A 24,602-nucleotide genomic window follows, 5' to 3' on the forward strand; every position below is an offset into this window, starting at 1 on the left:
CAGGTTATTGACTTGAAAGCTTTTTTTTTATTTTTAATAAAGGCATTTTACAGCTATGAATTTCCCTCTAAGCACTAATTTTGCTGCATTCCCTGAGTATTAGTAAGTTGTGTCTTCATTTTTATTCATCTCAAAATATTTCCTAATCTCCCTTGTGATTTATTCTTAGTGGTTGCTTAAGAGTTGCAATATACCTTTTAACTTCTTAGAATCTTTTTCAATTTCATAGTGACTTTTCCAGTGAAGTATAGAAACATTATATTTACATAACTCTATTCCTCCCTCCTTCCTTTTTTGTTATTATTGCATATTACATCCATATACATTACAAATTCAGCAATACATTGTTATAGTTTATACTTTATATAATTGTATATGCTTTTAAAACTTGAAATAAGAAAGCGGAGAAAGTATATATTTATAATTTTCTACACAAACTTTCTTCTATGACATTTTTCTACTCTTCATTTGTTCTTGTAAATTTAAATACTATTTGGTGTTACTTCCTTACTTCAATATGGCTTTTCTCCCACCTTTTTTGTGCTGTAATTAAAAATATATTGCATTTACACCTGTTATAGCCCTGGCAACACAATTATGTTCATATTGTTTTCTATCATTGTTTTTTAAATCTGATGAGAAGAAAGAAGATATGTATATTTATACTGTCTTCCATAAATACATAATTATCTTTACCAACATTCTTTATTTATTTTTTCTTTTTTTCTTTTTTCTTTGAGACCAAGTCTTTCTCTGTTGCCCAGGTTGGAGTGCAGTGGTGTGATCTCAGCTTACTGCAACCTCTGCCTCCCGGGTTCAAGCAATCTTCCTCAGCCCCCTGAGCACCTGGGATTACAGGTGCCTGCCACCATGCCCAGCTAATTTTCGTATTTTTAGTAGAGATGGGGTTTCACCATGTTGGCCAGGCTGGTCCTGACTTCATGATCTGCCCATATTGGCCTCCCAAAGTGCTGGGATTACAGGCATGAGCCACCGCACCCAGCCTTTATTTCTTCATGTTGATTCAAATCACTCTGCGTGGTTATTTGCTTTCAGTCTGAAGAACTACATTTGTAATTTCTTATGAGAGATTTGGCAATGTATTCTCTCAGTTTTGATGTATCTGTGAATGTATTTATTTCACTGCTATTTTTGAAAGATGGCTTTGCTAGATATACAATCACTGATTGCCATTTTCTTTTTTCTTTCCACTTGCTTCTGGATCCCACAGTTTCTATTGAGAAGTGAATAGTTAATTTTGTGTTTCACTTCTATGTGATGAGAGTTCTTCTCCTTTTGCTACTTTCGAGATTTGTTGATTGCCTTTGTTTTCAAAATTTTGATGATGATATATCTGTATATGGATTTCTTTGTTTATTTTAGATCTAGTTCACTGAGCTTCTTACATATGTGAATTAATAATTTTCACCAAATTTGCAAAGTTTTTAGGAAATAATTTGTTGAATACCTTTTGTGTTTCTTTTTCTCCATCCATTCTTGTGATGATCCCATCTCACATATGTTGGTGCATTTAATAGTGCCCCACATTTCTTTGAGGCTCTGGTCATTCATTTTTCCTATTTTTTTCCTCTTTATTCTTCAGTTGCATAATCTCATAATCAATTTTCAAGTGTGCTAAATTTTTCTTCTGTTAGCTCAAATTTCCTGTTGAATCCTGATATGGTTTGACTGTGTCCCCACCCAAATCTTGTCTTGAATTGTAGCTCCCATAATCCCCTTGTGTTGTGGGAGGGTCCTGGTGGGAGGTAATTGAATCATGGGGGCAAGTTTTTCTTATGCTGTTCTCCAGACAGTGAATGAGTCTCACATGCCCTCTTGCCTACCACCATGTAAGATGTGACTTTGCTCCTCCTTCACCTTCCACCATCATTGTAAGGCTTTCTCAGCCATGTGAAACTGTGAGTCCATTAAACTCCTTTTTCTTTACAAATTATCCTGTCTTGGGTATTTTTTCATAGCAGTATGAAAATGAGTTAATCCAGTAAATTGATACTAGTAGGGTGGAGTACTGCTATAAGTACACCCAAAATTGCGTACGTGACTTTGGAACTGGATAACAGGCAGAGGTTGGAACAGCTTGGAAGGCTCAGAAGAAGAGAGGAAATTGTGGGAAATTTTGAAACTTCCTAGAGATTTGTTGAATGGTTTTGACCAAAATACTGATAGTGATCTGGACAATGAAGTCCAGGCTGAAGTGGTCTCAGATGGAAATGAGGAACATATTACAAACTATAATAAAGGTGACTCTTGCTATGTTTTAGAAAGAGATTGGTGGCATTTTTCCGCTGTCTTAGAGATCTGTGGAATGTTGAACTTCAGAGAGAGGATTTAAGGTCTCTGGTGGAAGAAATTTCTAGGCACTGAAGTGTTCAAGATGTGACTTGGGTGCTTTTAAAATCATTCAGTTTTATTCATTCACAAAGATATGGTTTGGAATTGGAACTTACATTTAAAAGAGAAGCAGAGCATAAAAGTTCAGAAAATTTACAGACTGACAATGAAGTAGAAAAGAAAATCCCATTTTCTGAAGAGAAATTCAAACTGGCTGCAGAAGTTTGCATAAGTAACAAGGAACCAAATGCTAATCACCAAGACAATGGGGAAAATGTCTCCAGTACATGTCATGCAGCTCCTCCCATCAGAAGTCATGTGGCATAGGAGGGATAAATGGATTCCCGGACTGGAACCTGGGCCTTGCTGCTTTGTGCAGTCTGGAGACTTAATGCCCTTTGTCACAGCCATTGCTAAAAGGGGCCAATATACCGCTCAAGCAGTTGCTTCAGATGGTGAAAGCCGGAAGCATTTGCAGCCTATGTATGGTGTTTGATGGAGATGATTGATCTCAGATGGACATGTGGAATATGTTACAAACTGTAATAAAGGTGACTCTTGCTATGTTTTAGAAAGAGACTGGTTGCATTTTGCCCCTGCCCTAGAGATCTGTGGAACTTTGAACTTAAGAGAGATGATTTAGGGTCTCTGGTCAAGAGTTTTGGGAACCTCCACTTAGATTTCAGAGGATGTATAGAAATGCCTAGATGTCCATGCTGAGTTGTGCTGCAAGGGCAGAGCTCTCATGGAGAATCTTTGCTAGGGCAGTGAGGAGGGAAATGTGAGGTGGTAGCCCCCACACAGAATCCCCACTGGGGCATTAATTAGTGGAACTGTGAGAAGATGGTCACCATCCTTTAGACCCCAGAATGGTAGATCCACCAATGGCTTGCACCGTGCACCTGGAAAAGCCACAGACCCTCAAGCCAGCCAGTGAAAGCAGCTAGGAAGGGGACTTTACCCTGCAAAGCCACAGGAGCAAAGCTGCCCAAGACCATGGGAACCCACTTCTTGAGTCAGTATGATCTGGATGTGAGACATGGAGTCAAAGGATATCATTTTGGATCTAAAATTTGATTGCCCTACTGGATTTTGGACTTTCGTGGGCCCGTAGTCCCTTTGTTTTGGCCAATTTTTCCCATTTGGAACAGATGTGTTTGTCCAATATGTGTACCCTCCTTTGTGTCTAAGAAGTAAATAATTTGCTTTTGATTTTACAGTCATAGATGGAAGGGGCTTGTCTTGTCTTGGATGATACTTTGGATTGTGGACCTTTGAGTTAATGCTGAAGGTAATAAAAACTTTGGGGGACTGCTGGGAAGGCATATTTGGTTTTGAAATGTGAGGACATGAAATTTGGGAGAGCCAGAAATGATATGGGTTGGCTCTATCACCACTAAAATCTCATTTTCAATAATTCCCACCTGTCATGGGATTAACCCAGTGGGAGGTAATTGAATCATGGGGGTGGGTCTTTCCCATGCTATTCTTGTGATAGTGAATAATCTCATGAGATCTGATGGTTTAATAAAGGGGAGTTCCCCTATACAATCTCTCTTGCTTGCTGACACGTAAGATGTGACTTTGCTTCTCCTTTGCCTTCTGTTACTTGTGAGATCTCCCCAGCCATGTGGAACTGTTAGTCCATTAAACCTCTTTTTCTTTATAAATTACTCAGACTTGGGTATTTCTTCATAGAAGTATAAAAATGGAAAAATACAAGACTTGTAGTAATTTTTTATTTCAATAATTGTACTTTTCATCTCTGGAATTTTGACTCTTTATTAATATTTCTATCTCTATTGATATTCTCATTTGATGAGATATTGTCATCATACCTTTGTTTATGTCTTCAGACATAGTTTGCTTTAGTTCTTTGAACAAATTTGAAGTCTTTGTCTTCTATGTCTGGCACCTTGGCCCTTTAGAGGCAATTTCAATTGCTCGCTTTATTTTCCTGTGGAAGAATTCCACCATCCTGTTTCTTTGTATATCTTGTATTTTTTTATGGACATTTTAGATAATTTTTGCAGCACTCTTCACACTGATCCCTTCCCTCCATGTTAAGGAAGTATTTTTGTTGCCATTTAGCTATTTATTTTTTAAATGAAATGGCTGGATAATTTAAGTGACCCTTTCACTTGAAGTGTGCGGCCTCAATGTTGCTCCTCATAGGAAACATAGTCACTCTTGGACAAGAGTGGTTTTAGCACAGCCCTCTTTGACTGTCTTTTCCTGATATTTTTGTTAAACTGTCTACTTATGAAATAGAGCTTTGTCGGAAGTGGACCTGTACTAATTATCAGCTGTATACTTGATTGCTTTTGACAAAAGGCACTCAGATTATGAGGCTTTTACTGACCCAAAGAGTATTCCTCTTAGCTACCTCTTTATCTGGTTCGCTCTAGATAGGAAGTTTCTGTTTAGTCAATGATTCGCTTGTTTTCTATCTTAATTATGATAACAACAGCCTCCCACTTACTTGCTTACCGTTAAAATCTCTACTGCTTGAGGGTGAACTTAGGCTAAAACTTCTTCACACTGTGTCTCAAATAAAGTGTTTCCTTGAGGGAACATTGAAGATCTCTCTTCCTGAGACCTGCCTCTCTCCCTGGGCAAAATCTCTGTGCCACTGCTCAGAGATAAAGGTAACTACAATTGTCTGCTTCTCTCAAAGTAACACCCAGATTCATAGGCAGGGTCCTGGGTTGGGGTAGTAGCCCCTATTATTCTCCGATTTTCTTTCTTGGAATGGAATCAACACTCCACAATTGAGATGAGGCAAGGGAAAATTAAAATTACAGTATTATTGGCCTTCTGCACTTAGAGTGCAGCTTCTTTTCTATGAGTGGGGCTACAAGTGGAGGAAAACTCCAGGTCTCAAATTTGCTCTTAACTAGAATAGAACTTTTGCACACAGAGGTGCGGACAGGAGAAATGCTGTGAACTGCCATTCCCAAGGAGAAATCATAAGCCTACATCTGACACTGGAGAGACATGTAGCCCTATGTTCTTGGTTACAATTACCCAAGGTAAGAATTCTGTTACTCTAAACTGGGGCAGGGACAGAAAGCAGCAGGTCATGGCTCACATGCCATTGACTCTCACTATTCTTACCATTTGTAGTAGATTTTCTTGAATAAATGGTTTTGCATGGGTTATATGCCCTTTGTTCACTTTGCAGATATTTTTATTGTTTTTAAAACAATTTTCACCAGTTATAGGTGTCTCACTGGGAGATGGTTCACAGAACTCCTCATACCACCATTGCACAACTCTGCATTCTACTATTCTTTCTTGACTAATTTATGGCAGCAGCATCTTTATTGCTTTTCATTTCCACTCTTGGCCTTTTGAGTCCATTCTCAGCAAAGCAGCTACAGTGATCCTGTTAACATGTAATTTATGTTCTGTCACATTTTGTCTCAAAGCCTTCTAAGCTAACTTAAGATAGCCCACAAGCGCCTAGCAACTGGCCCCTTGTTTCGCATGCTGTAAGCTCCCCTCTGGCTTTTTTAATGATTGGTACTTGGATGTTTTCAGTGTGCCTCCAATCCTGTAGTTGCTACTTACTCCCTGATGACTACAGTCAATCCGCACCATTGCCACTCTTGTGTCATGCTTTTTCTTCTGATTTGGTGACTCTCACCTTGACTTCAAGGATCCCCTGATCTTCCTACAAATTGATGCTGAGCTGCTTCCATCATGGCTGTACAGTTCTTGAATTTGGAAGAGTGTTTCTCTTCCTACCATTTTTCTCATATATAGTATGAAAATACTATATGTATTAGTCTGTTCTCCCACTGTTAGAAATACTTAAGACTGGGGAATTTATAAAGAAAAGAGATTCAATTGGTTCATGGTTCTGCAGGCTTTATAAGAAGCCTAACAGCTTCTGCTTCTGGAGAGGTCCCAGGAAGCTTCTAATCATGGTAGAAGGCAAAGCTGGTAGTGAGATGTCTTCACATGGTGGGAGCAGAAGCAAGGATGGGGGAGGTGCTACACACTTTCAAACAACCATATCTGAAGAGAATTCACTCACTATTGCAAAGACAGTGCCAAGAAGGATAGTGTTAAGCCATTCATAAGAATTGTGATCTCATTATCCAATCACCTCCTACCAGGCTCCATCTCCACCACTGGAGATTACAATTCAACATACAATTTGGTGAGGGCACAGATCCAAATGATATCACCATATATACACTTTTAAGAACAAATTATGAAAGCCAGGATAAAAGAATATTTTAGTAACATTATCTTGTATCAATTCAAAATTTAACTTTTCCGTATCAAAAAGCTGTTTGGGGAGAGTATAGCTTTTATCTGTTTTTCACAAAATAAGTAAGTTACTTATCTTCTAGTCTTATCTTCCATTTCCTCTTGTCCTTGCTTCCCAAGAATGAGATCATTTTTATTTTATCTCATTTTCTAATATACCTCAATCCGTGTAATTTATTTTGCTAATACTATGTGCCAAAGTTGCCATCCTGCTTTTACATTTAAGCCTCATGATAGATGTGCATTTAGGATTACTAATAATTTCTCCTGAAATGCTAGAATTTCTAGACTGGGCATTCAGATTAAATTTAATTTAAATTAAATCCATCGTGGTTTTATAATTATTTTTATAGAATCTGTTATATTTGGGATTTTTTGAAACAGTATTTTTAAGTCATAAAACAGCATAGGCAAAAAAAATTAAGTTAAAAAAATCAAATAATAACAAAATATTACTAGCATTTCCCTGGAACACAGAGCAATGAAAATTTACTAAATGTTTAGAAAATGGAATATGTGAATGATCTCGAATATAGTTAATTCTCTTTATCAGAAATTTGTGATAAGTAAAACAGTCTTAGGGAGGAAGAAAATAAAAGCACAGTGGGAAAAATTACAGAACATCAGCTAGTAAGCTTGAAACTCATTTATATGAGTGGTTAAATAATTTCGTTACTGCATATAGAACACTTATTTACAGATGGCATTTTATAGCAGCTTAAAAGTATTCTTTATATCCATATAGTTAATAGAAATATCTCTTCGTCATTATGTCTGTTAATTAGTTTTGCTGTTGATGTTAAATATGCATACATTTCTTATGTTATTCAATATAGAATATAATATTACAATGAATGAGTTAGCCATTTGTCACTTAAAAACTTCAGCATTTGAGTTATTTATTGTTTTATTCATTTCAGTGAACAACTTCCTAAAACAAAAAACTTACTGCTTTTAAATTAACAAATGCGTGCCAGGCATCACATCACATTCACACAGACTAAGTTTGCATCGTTCACAAAGACTAAGTTTTCATTGTTAATATGAGTGATTTCACTGCACTGTGCTCCTGATGTGTTCTTGGAATCTGCTGATATAATAAGGACTATTTGCTCCTAAACTATGTTCCTAGAATTTTTGAGCTCATGTGTCTACTTTTTCTTCTTTCTCAGTCTCCTGGTCCAAGTTTGTAAGACTGATAACTTTCTCTTGCAGCCATTGTCATGTTATTTGATTCTAGTAGCCAGATTCTCACTTCAGTGAAACAAAGTGATCAAACTAGATGACCATCGGAGCTCCTGATACTTCTAAAAGTATACAAATCTAAGTTGTTCTGAGTTTGGAAATCAGATGGAGAAAGCTTCTCAGGCTTATTTCTAAAGTGATATTGAAAGGTCTCAGTTTTACAAATGAGAAAACCGAGCCCTAAAACTTGTTTATGTGACTTCTGCATAGTCACACAAAGAACTCACAAGCGGCCATGTGGTGCCAGTTGTACCACACAGCACTGCAAAGTAAGAGCTGATGGTCTCTGGCAGAAATGGACAAGGCCTTCCCACACACAAAAAAAATGAGCCATCTTGTGTGCCTGGTTTTCTTAAAGCCTTTTTCGGTCATAGAACAGGTAATTAAAGTAACATATGAATGACCTTTGAATAGACGAGTAATTGTTGAAAAACTTACTCACCTTTAGGTGTTGAGATGTTATTGCATAAAGCTTAGATTAGCATGGAAAATTGAGGTGTATAAATGGCATAATGGTTCACATATTGAATAACAAGAAAAAATATTTTTATTTCTCTTTCTTTAGATACCCATTGGTAATAGATAAGGTTTTTACCCATTTTACAAGTAGGATATTGTTTTAAAAATTTCTTAACTGGCTTATTCTAGCAGTCTCCAGCGTTCTCATCAATTCCTATTTCCACCAAACTTACAACATAAAGGATAGCATGAACCTTTTGCTTGCAAATTAGAATTGGTATTTCATTAGCTATTAATATTCATACTGCTTAGCAATGGATTTAGAGAAAAATGGCTTTTCTTGTCATGTGTTATATCATGGTAAGTCCTTGACTTGCTGGTCTGGTATTGGCAGGTAGATGAAAGAATTTTCCTTAGACAGAAAATCTCTACAATACATATTTATCTATTTGATTTTCCTAGCAGATGGCAATAGCAGGCCCTCCCACCCCCCTAAACTGCTTTTTTCACTGCAGCATCTTTTTCTTGTCAAGCAGTGTTTTGTTTCTGAACACATTTAACCTCAAAGACATAAATGCCCCCGACAAAATGCAATTCAATATCGAGCGGCAATAATTGAAAAATGAACTATTTATATCACTCAAAATTCATTAATATAAATCTATCAAGATTTACATCTGTCTGTTCTGGATACCTTGTTATTATTATTTTTCGTAAGTATAAAGCCTTAGTAAGTATAAAGCCTTAAAAATCATTCTTTCTGCTTTACTTGATCATTCTATAGTCTTATGCTTTTAAATAATGTTCTAAGATTAGCTAGAAGAACTCCAATTCTTTTCAAATACTGATACATGAAAATTATAACATAGGTTTTCCCCCAGGAGGTAGGCTGATAACTAGTTAATGTGCTTGGGGATATTTAATTTACTTGCTTAAGCAAATTAGTATTTTCTACAACTATTATTTCACTTATTCAGAACAATAGTCTGTGCACAAAATACAAAAGAAGTCATGTTTTTCAGAAGAAAACAAAATTTTAGCTACTTTTATACATAAAGGATACTTCCTGTGTGATATGAGTTCACATTATGTGAGTCATTACCCAGCTGCTCAGTGTAGAAGTCAAACCCTTGTATTTGGCTTCGGACCAATCTTGGATCAAGTTCTGTCTTTGACAATTATTATATGGATGACCTTGACAAATTACTTAAAATTCCTATGCTTTAATTTTCAAATATGTAAAATAAGTATGCCAGTAGTTCCTACCCCACAGGTTTTTATGAGGATTGGATATTGTGTGTACATGTTTATGTATACATAATTCTTAGCAAAGTATTTAACACATAAGTTTTTCAAAAGTATTTGTCACCTTTATCATTATGGTTATCGTTACTTTTACCATGTTTCTTCAAGAAGTATGCTATCTTTCCTTTTGAAATAAGCAGTTGATGATGCATGAAGGAACCAAACAAATTTTTCAAGGTTACATAATATTCAAGTGGGAAACAGAAACAAGACATTCTAATTTGCTTTTCAATTCTCCATCTATCCATAACTCCATACTGAAAATGGTCACAAGTATTTAATAATGAAGAAAACTAATATCTTAACAAACGTTCCAAGATAAAAGAACATGGAGGTAAAAATTGTCTTTTTAAAAGTAAAAAAATTAAAGAGTTCATTCATGTGCATGTGAACACATGAATCTTTGAAATTATTGTTTTCCAATGATGGCCAAGAATTTACACTTTCAGTGTGAAAACTACCTCCCTCCTTTCATTTGTCAGTCCTTTGTTTTTGCTTGTTTCTTCCTTTCTTCGTTTCAACCTTATTCCCTCCTTCTCCCCTTATTTTCTTTCTTCACTTCCTTTCTTCCTTTCCTCAACAGATAATGCATATGCATTATCTGCTGAGCACCTTACTTGACACTAGGGATGCCAAAATGATCGAGATGCTGAGATTTTACTTACTTAGTTGATGGGAGAGGGGAGAGTGCATGAAGAGTAATAAAGTGGCATTTTAGGTTTTTGAGAGAAATGTACAGAACACAATACAGCCACAAAAGAGACACAGGTTTGTTATAAGGGTAAGAAAAAAAATGAACAACTGAGTTGATAACGTTTGTGAAAAATGAGTAGGTGGACATGAGGCAGAAAGCAGGAGGGGAACCCTTATACAGAGGGAGCCGTAGCAGAAACAGCACAAGACTATGCCCAATTAATGCACTCCTCCAGTAAAATCCACATGGATTTAGCAACAACCTATCTATGTGTTGGGAACTACTGCCTGTGGGATTTGGCCTGCAATCTCTTAGTGTGTGGTTGGTGTGCTAAGAGTAAGTTTTACATTTTTTAAAGAGTTGTAAGTATCAAACAAAGAAAGGAAATATGTGACAGAGGCAGTATGTTGCTGGCAAAACTTTACCAAACCTTAACTTACACGCGGTTCTGAAGATAGTATATAAAATTGGAATCATAATGATAAATTCTAAGCTAATGCACATTTTCATCAGTTACTATTGGTGACCTACTATACCCTTAGAAATATGAAATTTATGGACAATAAAATCTTATTTCCAATATTCTTGCCTTAATGAACCTCGGAAAGGTGGATAAAATGTTGAAGAAAGAAATAATAAATTGATTTGGCTCTAGAGGAAGCTCTGTGTTGGAAATTAGGAGAAGATGGGATCAAGTAGCTCATGTGGTCCAGAATATGGAGGAACTTTTTATCCTAGGTATTGGAGCTTCAGGTAAGCTAAATCCAACTGTATAAATGACCTTTGCTTAGAGCTCTACATTTGAAATAACAGTTTTCCAGTTTCTCACCTCACCTCCTTGTGTTTCTAATGAATATATCATAATTTATTGCTCTCCTATAATCTTCTAAATCAGTATTCTTTATATTTTGTACATAGGAAGCAGACTGCTTAGTAAACAGGGAATTTGATTCCATATTTTTGCCTTCTTGTTTCAGGCTACAGATGTCTTAAATCCTTGGGCATCACTTCTAAATGTATACTCAATGCCAATGTTTACTTTCTTCCTCACTCAATAAAGCCAAAGTTTGCTTGTGGAGCCAAACCATCCAGTTAAAAGAACAAATTTCTCAGCTTTTATTTTAGGTAGTGGACATTGAACACTGTTCTGCTCAGTCAGATGAAAGCACAACTTACAGTATGGGGCTTCCAGGAAAACTTCAGAAAAAAGGAGGCTAGGTATTGCTGGGGCTCTGCCCTTCTGCCCTTAGCTTTTGTTTCTTTCTCTAACCTGCTATATGGTCCCATTGGCTGGAACTAAAGTATTCATCATAAAACTGTGGAGCAAATGCCAAGAGAATCCTCACCTTTGGCAATCTTAAACTGCTGAACCAATACTAGCAACCACTACTCTACAGGTTCCCCATTACATGAGAGAAAAAAATAAAAATAAAACTCCTATGCTTTTCAATTTACTGTTTTTGGCATTGTTCCTTTTGTGGTACAAAGGCTGGACCCATTCCCTATCCGATGTCATTCTCTAATGCTTTCCCTTAGAGTTTTTCTCTTAAATTATTTTGAGATTTGCTTATATTCAAGTTGTTCCCATTGTCTAGAATTTGCAGACCCTCAAAGGAATATTTATATAGAATAATATCCTAAAATATAATATTTTAATGCTGTCTAAAAAGTATTGATAGTGAGAGTTATTAATAATTAGATAACAATTTTGTTATTGGATTCTTGAAGTGGTCAATAATAGCATAATTAGCTCTCAAAAATTTAATTTAACTGTTTCAGTGATCACCCTTGTTTTTAATTATTAAATGTGAAATAATTAAGAGCCAACATTTTCAATGATTTTTTAAACATTATTATTTACCCCTTTTGTTTTATTATTATTATTTAACTACTCTACTAAATATGACTATTTAAATTGGATAATCCCTTCAAACTATTAGTTAAAACATCTCTTTCTCTCTCTTTTTTCTTTTCTCTTTTGCATTTTGGAGTTTGAAAAATTATTTTAGTCTGATGGTGTCCTTTCTACTTCATCTATAGTAGCTGAACATTTTCAGCATTCCATGATTTTTTTAAGTAGTTGACACTTCAGTTCTCTGCAGTCTTTTCTGCAGTAACTTGAGCAATATTCAAATATAAGAAATTGTTTCCAAATATGTTTACAGTGGAGAGAATTAAAGCTGGTTAAGAACATAGCAGAATTGGGGTTTTTAATGTAAACTTGTTTGGGGATGCAAACTGTATTGATGACCTTATTTCCAAATATGATATCACTTCAACAGGATAGCAAAATGAAAATGTAATAATTTGTATGATTTTAGTTTGAAATGTGTGAACATGTCTACAGAAAAATATAATTATTTAATAATCTATATGGTCAGTTACTCAAGTAAATGAAATCATTCATGTAATTCTTTGAATATATAGATACCATTTATTAATAGGAACCTACTTTGGGACTGATGAAATTTAACCTGCTTTGCCTGGTAGTAAAGGTTACACAAAATTGCAAACTATCATTATTTTAAGTAAGAGAAGGCACAGGATGTCATAAAAGGACAAAACGTAATAACACTTTGTATTTGGGGGGCGGGGGAGGGAAGTGACAATCAGAGGGATGGCTCATGCATATACCAAATGTTTAAAACATTTTCCCATAAATGTGTTAAGCTGACATTAAGTTGGGAAAATGCCTCCTAAGGGAAATCTCAGCTTGAAACAAAAATAATATTTAAAAAAATTGCATTGCTAAGAGAAAGTAGTAGTTTATGCTAATCTACTCTTTCTGCAAAGTGATGTCTTTGAATTAATGATTCTAACCCATCAGCTGCTATATATAATTGTAGAAGGATCCAAAAAGTTTGGAAATATGTTTGTAATCAGAAAATGAAGCACACTTTACACAGCTTTGAAAAGGACAGTTATCCCTCTTCCACTTGTCTTCTTCACATACACAGGCATCCCCAGCTATTCCATTGAAATCAATGCTTTACTCCATGAAAATATGCAATCAGATCGAAGATTTTTTAAAGCCTAATATTTTATTTGTGTGCTGCATATAAATACTTGAAGTACTAAGAATGAAGAGAAATATGCCAAGATATTTACATGTAGTAGTTACTTAAGACGAAATTACAGAAGGTCACATAGTGAAAATTTTATGATTTGTATTAAGCAAAATTATTTTGAGTACCTTCCTCTTCCACATTTCTGCCTACAGTACTATAGAAATGATGTAATAATGGGCAGAATAATACCATTCTTATTTCCACCTGACATAACACCTTGAAGAATTTTGAATGTTATTATTTAGTCCAGGTTAATGGCACTATTAGAAACTTAATATTTAACACCTGTAACTTTTCTCTTGCTTCTAAATTAAATCTAAAAACATCTCTCTATGTAACACAGGCCTGCAATTAAAGGAGTAGGGCTAAAATGAAGTTCTGCGTTTCTCAGGCTATCATGATACATCTTTGTTGTCCCTCACTCTTCTTGGGCACTTGCTTTCCTCCTTATTCAACCTCTTTCAAGAGACAATCATAATAAGCATTCATTCCTTTGTATATGCTCTGAATTTCTTTACACTTTTCTTTTTATCTTACTTCCCTATAAAGCCTCAACCCTGGTTAAATCCAGGTTGACTCTAAGTTTAGGCCTATACTACTGAAAGTAAATCTGTCTTGGACCAGTGTTTAAGTGTTCTCACTTTAAAACCTGGCCATAGACCCCAAGGGGACCCTCAATGGTGCCCAGACGTTGCATTACAAGTTTTATTTTATTCATAATCCTACTCTTCTTTATCATTTCCTCTCTCTTCAAACTGCCACACAAATTATCTCATCCCTACTCTCAGCTGATGATCTTGTTTCTTATTTCAATGAAAAAAAAATCGACCCACAAAAAAAACCTTTCACATACTCCTCTTATTACAACTGCCACTTCAATACAATGATAACAAAATAAAAATAAAATAGTAACCACAATTTTAAATATGTGAAAATATCTACAGAAAAAATGTAATCATCATAACAATGTTTATATATGAAAACCTAAAACATCTGTACCCATTCCTTCTCTTCAGTGTTGCTGCATTGCACAGCCTCTGGAAAAGCATGGTAAATGTGAATGATGCCCACTGGAGTTGTTCAGTGAAAAAATTTCAAAGCTATTTGAAGCAACTCTGCCCCTTGACATCATCTCTTGCTAATCTCCCCCTTTGCTAACTCTGCTGCAAAAACAGTGGAATCCTTGCTATTCCTCAGAAATGATCAGGCTTTATCTGTGCTGTCTCCTCTGCCTGGAATAGTCTTCCTCAAATTGTCTGTGTAGCTCAATCCATCACAACTTTTTACCTTAACTCAAAATACTACCTTCTCCGTTAGATGATGGCTGAGTAATCTATTCAGTTTTGCAACCCATACCCCTTGATTCCACTCTATATTTCTGCTTTATTTTTCTCCATATTTCTAATCACCTTCTAATATATTACACAATTTACTCACTTCTTTTGTATGACCTTGGACTCACCCTGCTAAAATGTAAGCTCCCTGAAGGCAGGCATTTTGCTGTTTTCTTCACTGCTGTATCCTCACCGTCAATAAAATTAATTAATAAGCTATGTGCTGCACATTTTGATTGTCAATAAAGTAAGACTTCAGAACACAAAATTTAGCAAAGCAAGTGCTAAATCAACAGAAATGGCACATTTTATAGAACGTGAATGAAAACTTGCTGGTTTTTCTGTTAGTCTCCTTTAAGCAGCAAAGTAGACCTTCAGCAGGGTCAAGAATATTAAAGGGATGTGTCTCAATTGACCAAAATAGCTCTACTTAGGATCGGAAAGTTCAAGACTGTAGAGGCAATGCCATTTCTATGCTATTTCTTTTTTCAAAAGAAAAATCCATTTGTAACACAGAGTCCTCCAGAGATTTGTCACCATTTGCTAGGCTTCAGTCCAAAAAGTGTCAAGACTGACCTAGCCAATTTCCAGAGTCACATAGTCATTACTTTTATCACTTATGAAAACAAGAAGACAATTTCAGTCCCCTAAACACAGTGGAAAATCAATGATTCTAGGATCACTTTCAAAGTTGACAATATGAATCCAAGTCCTTATTAAAAGGAGAAATAGATAATGAGATCTATTCTCTTTAGCACCAGTGGCACTCCCTAGAAGTTGTGCATTTAGGAGGAGAAATCAGTACTTTCAGTTCAACAAGGTACTGTTTAATGCATTATCTCTTTACTACAAGTGCATTACTTTATGTGGTCATTATTTTATTTTTTTCTTTTCACACTAATTTATTAAACACCTATGATGTGTTTCTTTGATAATATTTTTATTTCCTTTAAAATTATTTATTAAATGCCAACAATGTACCAAGCACCATGCTAAGCACTGGGGATATATTATCCCAAATATATTTTGGGCTGGTTTTACAAGTCATATTTCCTGGATTGCAAACATAGGATCATAAAAATAGAGAAAATACCATTTGCTGGTTCTTCCCCCTCTTTATATTGACACCTTCATCCACTTTTCAAGTTTCTGCCCAGCAATTTGTGTAAAATCCTGGAAATGATTCCTGTATGTTTATGAGCCAAATCCTCTGCACCTCCATTTTTCTTTTCTTTTCTTTTCTTTTTTCTTTCTTTTTTTTTTTTAAAGGGAATTTCACTCTAGTTGCCCAGGCTGGAGAGCAATGGCACGATCTTGGCTCATCACAACCTCTGCCTGCCGGGTTCAAGTGATTCTCCTGCTTCAGTCTACCAAGTAGCTGGGATTACAGGCATGTGACACCACGCCCAGCTAATTTTGTATTTTTAGTAGAGACAGGGTTTCTCCATGTTGGCCAGGCTGGTCTCGAACTCACGACCTCACGTGATCCGCCTGCCTTGGCCTCCCAAAGTGCAGGATTACAGGCGTGTGCCACCACACCCAGCTGTCCTCTTTTATTCTCTGGCCCTCTGTGGAGTGGCCCTCCTGAAAAGTAGCTGTCAGTGCCTGACCAAAAATGCAGCACCAGGGTGCTTCTTATGCTCACCTATCGTTTCTTCTACCTCTGCATGTGAAGCTTTCGGCTATGTTTGCCCATTTTTTAAAGATGTGGTTATCTTCACAAAGGAGCACTGCAAGGCATGCTGGCACCAAGGTGCTGTGATAATCAAAATCAATCCATTGGAGCAGTGTTCTTGTCCCCTTTTGTGAGGTTACCTACATTGTATGCTTTCACCATAGTGTTCATCTGTATTCCTAGGCTCTAAGATAGATTTCATAGAAACTATCTGCAGCATATCAGGTGCCAGAAGATTAGAAGTGATAATGACAATTGCAGAGGATTTAATAAGAAGACTATTTACAAAGGAATAAGTAGGGTATAGAGAAATGCTTAAGTAGTATCCTAGGACTAAACACAGTGCAGGTGGAGAGCTGTGAAATTCCAAAGTTTGAAGGGGCAGAGGGGAGAAGAGATCACCAGGGTTGAGATGGAGAGAGTTATATGTGATGTGGGATTGGGGACACTTTGACAGTTGTTTTAACCTTTGCTTGAAGGAGTCTGACAACTTTAGATGGCATTGCATAAGAAGAGCTAACAGAACAAACATCTCAGCTTCACTCTTTCTTCTCTCTGATCTCCTACTAGGATTCTCCATTTGCCAGACTCAACTGGAAGCAAGAAAGTAAGAGAACCCCTTGAAACAGTTCACACACTCTGGCCCCTAAATTATACAGCAGGGTGGAAAGAGGTGGCAGTGGTAACGGACAGGCCACTCTTATTCCAGATTTTAGCTCTGCTCCATCTCTGTGGAATATATTTTGGAATATACATTCCAAATAGGAATATATTTTGCTGTCGGTCTAAATCTCCTCTCTGCTTCAATACTTAGCTGAAGTTTGTGGTCCTTGTGCTTTCATTTCCCAAAGTTGATATTTTTCCCAAAATGATCTATGTACCTTTTCTCAACAAATTAACACTTAAATAGAGTTCATGGCTTAGTAGCCACTATTTCAAGCAGAGGAATTATTAACTCATCTATTCCCCCCAACTATTTAATCCCCTAATATTATTAGCCTGATTTATAGATGAGAAATTTGAGGCACAGAAAAATAAATCTCTCAAGGTCATACAACTAATAAGTGGCAAAGCCAAAATTCAAATCCAGCCAACCAGCCCAAGCTCTAGTACACTGTTTGGAATAAAAAATATTTTATTATGTACTTAAAATAGTCTATATAATTATGTGAAAAAGGAAATAATCTCCCTACACGAAGAGGTTAGGTTCTATTGGCAGAGATACTCAAATGTAATAAAGAAAGTTTTAATATAGAGATATTCATGTAAGACTATAAGGGCCCAAATCTACCTAACCAACCTCAGTCTAGGGTGGGAGAAAAGAATCAGAGAATGTACCCAAGAGGAAATCATTACTGATATTTGGAGGGCAAAGTTTAGTAATTTGTACTTTAACCTGAACACAACAAGGAACCACTAGATGAGTTAATGCTGGTGGATTACATAATTAGGTTATTACTTTTAAAATAACATTCTGATGGTAAAAGTGCAGATATAAATTATAGTGTAAATATACCATTTAAAAATTATTTGTATATATTAATGTATATTTAAGTGTATGAATGAATACTTATTTGTCCTGTTTTTAAGATTTAAGCTTATTATTAAACATTCAAATATTTTTATATGAATTTTATGGGAAATACTTGGGATCCAGTAATGTTATCTTTTAAGGTTATCCTTAGCATATACATATATTATAGAATATAATTTTTATTATATAAATTTTATTATAAAAATAAATGTAAATATTATATATAAGTATATATAAATTATGTGTATATATATATCAATTCTACTCATCTGAAACTAAAACAAACTGAAATAAACTGATTCAAGAATTCAAGATATTCATTTTTTTCATAATAACCATTGATCAGGAGTACTTTATTCCTTTCCGTATTTTATGAGATTATGACCTTGTTTGGAATACTTTTGATTCTGAAGTTCACACTTATTAACTGTTATTTAAAATCCATTACAAAAATCATTATTGGAAGCATCAATACTAATTTCCATTTGATTATTTTGTGTATGGGAAAAATTTACCAACATAAAGTCAGTGGGTCAAAAACTTGCTTGTGCAGCCATATCACTAGAAATATGACTGTAACACAAGCAGTAATTATCCACATTCCATTCTTATCAAAAGCTTCCTAGACACAATTTATTATATTTAATTGCATGTATCCAATTACTAATAATAGCCCGAGGAAGATTAAAATTGTAGTCCCCTAGATATAAATTTCTTATTTTAATTTCAATATCTATTAAAGAAATGTTAGTAGGATGAAGACTTCAACCTCTATAGACGTTTGTGTCAAGGATATTATTCTTTTCTGCTAGGAAAATGCCTACAAGTTAAAATTAATAATGTATTTTTTAAAAAATTAAATAATCTTAGGTTAAAATTCAACCAAAATTAAGACACTTCTATCTGATTTCAACAACTGTCTCCAAGTTTCCAACTTCATGAAGGTAGAAGCTCTATCTTAGACCCAGTGTATCCCCAGTACTTAGCAAAGTGATTGACATAAGTCATGCACTGAAAACCAATTATTTCAAATGTAGTTGAACTTAATTGTTTTGATGTGCATTTGGTATTTTTCATTTAAATGACTGTAGTCTCCTATTTTCTATACAGTATTCACTGACTACTCAATACATGACATTTAACAGTCACATACATTACATAATAGTATCCAGCTAGCAAAATAGGTATTTACTATGTTAATCATCTTTATAGGATAAGTATTGAGCAGTGTTTTACCAATTTTTTCCTCTGTTTTCTTAGAATTTAAACCAATAGATATCTCACAAGAAGCTCTTAAATCTTTTTATACTTATTAGAAATGGACAAAGATCAGCTCTAGCAGTCAGGTTGCCAAGCGTTTAAAGTGACATGAGCCACTTTAAGTTATTTTAAACAAGAAGACTTTATTTAATGATTTCAGTGCTTCCAAAATCTTCGGAAGGACTCGTGAAGCAGATTCTATTCTGTACTCTGCAGGGACTCTCAGAACCATATAGAACTGGTTCCCTGGGGGAGCTGCCATTTCTGAGACTACCACAGGAGCTCTGTTAAAAACAATAAGTCTCTGCCACTGCCCTGAAAATGGGCACCAAATACTGCTGGAAAAAACCTGCTAATTTGCAAGAACTTGCTGCCAGCAACAGGAGCCAGGAGCTGCCAAAATTGAGGATTTGACTGCCTACTGCCTTCTGACACTGGTCCTGAGTACTTCTAGTAGGCTGAAACTCATTTTCATAAAAAATGATAGCTGCAGAGGAGTCTGAGAAATGTAGACTTTGTGTTATAACCTCTCCAAGGGGGGGAAAAAACGTGAACAGGAGATCCAGTTTAGAAACATGCATATCAAAATCAATTCCCTTTTGTAAGTCAAGTGTCTTCATTCATACTTTGAGGAGGGGAGGGGTCACAGTAGAAGCAACTTAGTGAAAAAGCCAAAGCAAAGACGATGAATCTAGACAAATTGGGTAGAAGTATAGCTCTGACACTTGTGAATATAAGCCAGTTATATGCCTTCTCTGAGCCTCTGTTTCCACATTTTAGAGGAGCATCCAGTCTTCCTCACAGAATGATTACGAGAATCATATTAGACATAAATGTAAAAGTACTTCATAAATATTGATACAGACATGAGGCAGGAAAATACTAGGTAGAAGAGGGAGGTTCCGAACAAGGGCCACACCCTCAAGCCTGGGACCGCGGCGCAAAGTGAGAACGTGCATTCCTGATTTCCCACTTGAATGCTGCTTTTTGGCCTGCTCCGCACCCCATCCTGTACCCATAAAAACCCCAGGCTCTACTGCAGAGGGGCAGCAGAGCCGGAGAGCCGCTGAGCAGCAGAGCCGAGCAGCAGAAGAGAGAAGAGAAAAAGCAGCTGAATGCCAGAGAGTAGCAATTTGACTTCAGAGGGCCAGCTTGACAGCAGGACTCTGGAGAAGTGTTCGGCCACGGACAAACTGAATAAAATCCCCCACATTCACCACCCTTCAATTCCTTCATGCGACCTGATTCTTCCTCGACACTGGACAAGAACTTGGGTACCAAGAGGGTGGGTGCAAAAGGCTGTCACCTGACCTTCCACTGAGCTGTTAAGCCATCCATGGACGGCAAAGCTAAAAGAGCACACTGCAGCTATCCTGCTGGTGCCCAGAAGCACTCATGCCGGCCTCTGCACCTGCTCATTCACCTACATGCTCCCCGTCCTGTGAGGAATTGAGAGCTGTGGGCTGAGTACACGAGCCAACCCAAGGGGACTATCCCATTTCAATATCAGGTACTAAGCAATTAAAAGAAGATATAATCAGTAGGAGTTATCAAGGCAAAATTAAATGACGTTATATTTCAGTTGCTGTTACAGCTTCAGTGCTAAATACATTTTATTTTATTCTAATTTTTGAAAAATGGTGATCTTTTTTATATAGTAAGTTACTGCAATGTCTCATTTCACAACCAACTGGGATTTAATGGACTGGAAACATTAGATCAAGTTAAATCCCTCTAAATATTTGTGGTATCATGTCTTATTGTAGTATAGACTCCATAGATCCTATAAGAGACATTGTTCTAATAAATAATTAAAGCCATATTTGAATTTATTTGTTTTCTGTCATTTATGTGTCTATTTTTATGAAGTCTCGAGTGCTTCCTATATTTACACTGGAAGGCTTTTCAAATTTTGTAATTTTTGTGATCTTGTGGAGATATGGTGCTTGGTTGATTTTCTAGTTGGTCAAGTCTCTGCGAAGTAGATTTTAAGCCCTGGACAGTAAAGAATAGAAGCTTCTCGGTCAGTAAGCCCCATAATAACAGCTAAAGTGTTGCTAGGGAATTACTTCTCACTTTGTGCTGTCATTTAGATTGAAAAAGCATAAACTCATAATTATGTAGTGTGATTTACTATTTTAATTGAGCTCCAGTTGCCAGTGTGATAAGATGACGTTTTAACAGTATAACACTGGACCCCTAGAAATCAATAAATATAGTAGAATTTTTTTACTGCCCCCTCCTTCCTACTCACCAAATCAATCGCTTTTTACCTTTTGTTTTTTATGAAAGTTCTTCAATTCATTTTATTACCTATCAAAAGTGAAATGTCTCTTTTTTTTTCCTGAGGGATATAGTTGTTTGATATTTCAAAACTTTTTGCTGATTTTATTTTTCATTGTTTTGTATCCAGGACACTCACATACTCTATCTAACCTTCTAGGCCCCAAATTTAGAGTAAAATTTATACAGTTGTAGAGAATGAGGACTAACGAAGTGATTAGTAAAGACTATTAGGATTTGTACACTGTTGATTTTGTCACTTTTCATATTGTGGGACAAGTTTTATAAAACCTCAGTATGAATCACTTGAGAGAGTAAAAAGGAGAATAACAGGTTTGATTCCCTTTTCTTGTGAATCAGGTGCACCTCTCTAGGCACATTCATACAAATTCTATTTACCAGACAGAGGAGTTTGGACACGCTTGTCTCTAGATTTTTCTCATAAAGTACATCTGTGTCTCACACCCAATGCATCCACAAGCTTGCAACGTCATGGATGCTGGAGGATTGCTTATCCTCAAAACACTTCGTGATCACTCATTGGGGAGCATGGAACAAACCTGAGAGAACTAAGGCTGTCCCAGTACATGGCCCCTAATGATATCAGGGTCACAACTGTTGCCTGTCCTCTCTGGTAGTTTCCAACTACTTTTATTACTGGACTTTTCCAGCTTTGCCTTGTATTGGAAACACAAGTGCTAGGAAGAAGTATTTTTCTTCTGCACAGATCAAGAAATGAAAATTTCCCCAGTGTCTAGCAAAAGACTCTGGCTCATTTTACAGCATTGATTTCATAATTCAGTCTTCTACAGAGTCATTTACTGTAATAGATGTTAGAAAACACCCATAGTCTTGAAGAAAGAGAGGTGACTTTGGCTATACAATGAGGGTCATTACATGAAAGGAAGAATGATGGAGACTTGTGAAAAATTTAGGGTTCATCTTCTGAGCTGAGTGTAGTGTATGACTAAGGCATTGTAGATATGTGATCCATTCACTATTTGCTTATTATACCAGACTGAATTCTTTTCCTATGCTGGGTACCATGTAATAGAAAATATAAATGGCAACTGTCAAGTCAACACTTCTGTGTTCTGTTTTATTGATTCAATCAGCTTTCATATATGACTGTACATTGTCATTTATAACCTCAATTGATGACATTCAATCCTACAAGGAGTCTTTTAAAGCAGATAAGCATTTAAAGGGAGGGATATAAAGAAGCAGAAATTAGAAAACTGCAGATCTATTTTATGTACCTAGCAATATAATCCCATTCTTTGACAATTTTTTTTATATTGTTGTTTAAATTTATACTTGTTTTCTTTTAGAGTTGACAGTTTACCCAGGAATCTCATAGTAAAGTGTAGGTTTTATAAAAATAGATTGAGTTGTTTAGGTTCAAAACCAAGGAGAAAATCTTAACCTTTACCTTTCCTTTACCCTGGGTGTCTAAAATATCACTGGATCTTGTATGGTATTAATCTCTTGCCTTTGAATCTGACCATAAATAATTGAATTTAGTTACCTATCTTCACCTAATTGGCACCATAGAAGTAGTTTCCTAATGCATAGCCCTTATTCATTTTCTCCCCCTTACAGTTTATCTTACCATGTTGTCACTCAGAGCAGATCTTGGTCCTCCAGGCTCAGAGGGCTTCCTTATCTACCTTGTTGAAATCAAATTAATCCCAAATCCTTCAGTTTAAAAGTAAAAGCTCACCACTTCATTATTCATACTTACCTTTCTGATTTTCTTCAACACCACACACACATACACACACAACACACACACATGTACACATGCATTCTATGCACTTTCATCCTTCATATTTGGGCGCTTCCTCAAATGACACCTTTCCCCACCCCCCACATTTATCCGAGGAAGGGCTAATTTCACTTCTTATCTTCCCCCAAAACATTACATATTCAAAATTTTAAATTAATCTCACCCACACACCACATGCCCGAAGTAATGACTATATCTGTTATGCCTTCAGAGTTCTGTAAGATTATGAGCTGCTTGAAGATAAAACCTCTACCTTGCTGGATTTTTAATTCTCAAATTTAGCATAGAGTTCAATGTATTCTAAATGGATGTTGGTGGAAATGATTTTCACTGAATTAATTGGCCATGTTCCATCATGATGTTGCTCTGGCTTTCTTTTAGGAACATGGAATACCAATCAACATGGGCTATGCTGTGGCCCCACATCACTCAGGGGTCTACCCAGTTCACATTCAGCTGTATGCAGCTTGGAAGAAGGTCTGGGGTATTCAAGTCACCAGCACTGAAGAATATCCACATCTGAAACCTGCCCGGTACAGAAAGGGCTTCATTCACAATAGCATCATGGTGAGCACAAAGAGCCATGTATATTAAAAGATGTTAATATCTACATGTGGAATGAAAACAGAGGGCCCTTTCCTCTAAGGATGTAACCTCAAACCTCTTTTACATGATAATCAGAAATGACCAACATATCTCAATGGTGACTGGTTATGCATTAACACATCTTTTGGCTATAGGCTTGCTCCTAAGCTGTGGAGTGGCTTTGGCAAATCTAAAACAAGCTGAAACTAAGAGGAATGAATTATGTATAGATTATCCACTGTAGTTTCAGTGTTGAAATTTTGCCTGGGGGTTCTGTACTTTTCCTAGGAAATTTCTCATTATCTATTTGGTTGAGTGGTTTTACTGAGAGTTTTACAGGCAGAGTAAGGCTCCACGGATCAAGAAAACACCTCTCAAGTTGTTATTCTGTCAACAGACAGAATGTAACAAATAGCATCTGAGAGTTAAATTTATCCACTCAGTTTATTTTGGCTTTCAGACACTCAAAAGTATCTAAGAATACTGCTCTTTTTTGTTTTTGTTTTTGTTTTTGTCTTTTCCTTGCATACTCCAAAAAGGGAGGTATGTGTTTTTCTTTTCAGATATAGTAATTGAAAGTTTATAGGATGTAGGAATCCTATAAATGCCAATAAAACCAATTGGATTTTAGATGGCAATTTACAATCATTCATTGGTAAAAAAATATATATTACTCACTTTGAGATAAAATAGCCTATTTTAAAACAAGTATCCCTACTTCTAGTGACTTAGATGATG

General features: G+C 36.0%; 1 protein-coding gene across 1 annotated transcript in view; it reads left to right on the forward strand.

Moving 5' to 3' along the window:
- The window catches only part of LOC126954345 (bifunctional heparan sulfate N-deacetylase/N-sulfotransferase 4), a 290,679-nt gene that overhangs the window by 156,729 nt on the left and 109,348 nt on the right, over positions 1-24,602 (forward strand). The window contains exon 5 of the mRNA XM_050789919.1: positions 23,661-23,846. Within this exon, the coding sequence (XP_050645876.1) occupies positions 23,661-23,846 (186 nt within the window). The remainder of the gene's footprint in view (positions 1-23,660; positions 23,847-24,602) is intronic.

This window comes from Macaca thibetana, chromosome 5 (genome assembly GCF_024542745.1).
Source record: "Macaca thibetana thibetana isolate TM-01 chromosome 5, ASM2454274v1, whole genome shotgun sequence".
Lineage (NCBI taxonomy): Eukaryota > Metazoa > Chordata > Mammalia > Primates > Cercopithecidae > Macaca > Macaca thibetana.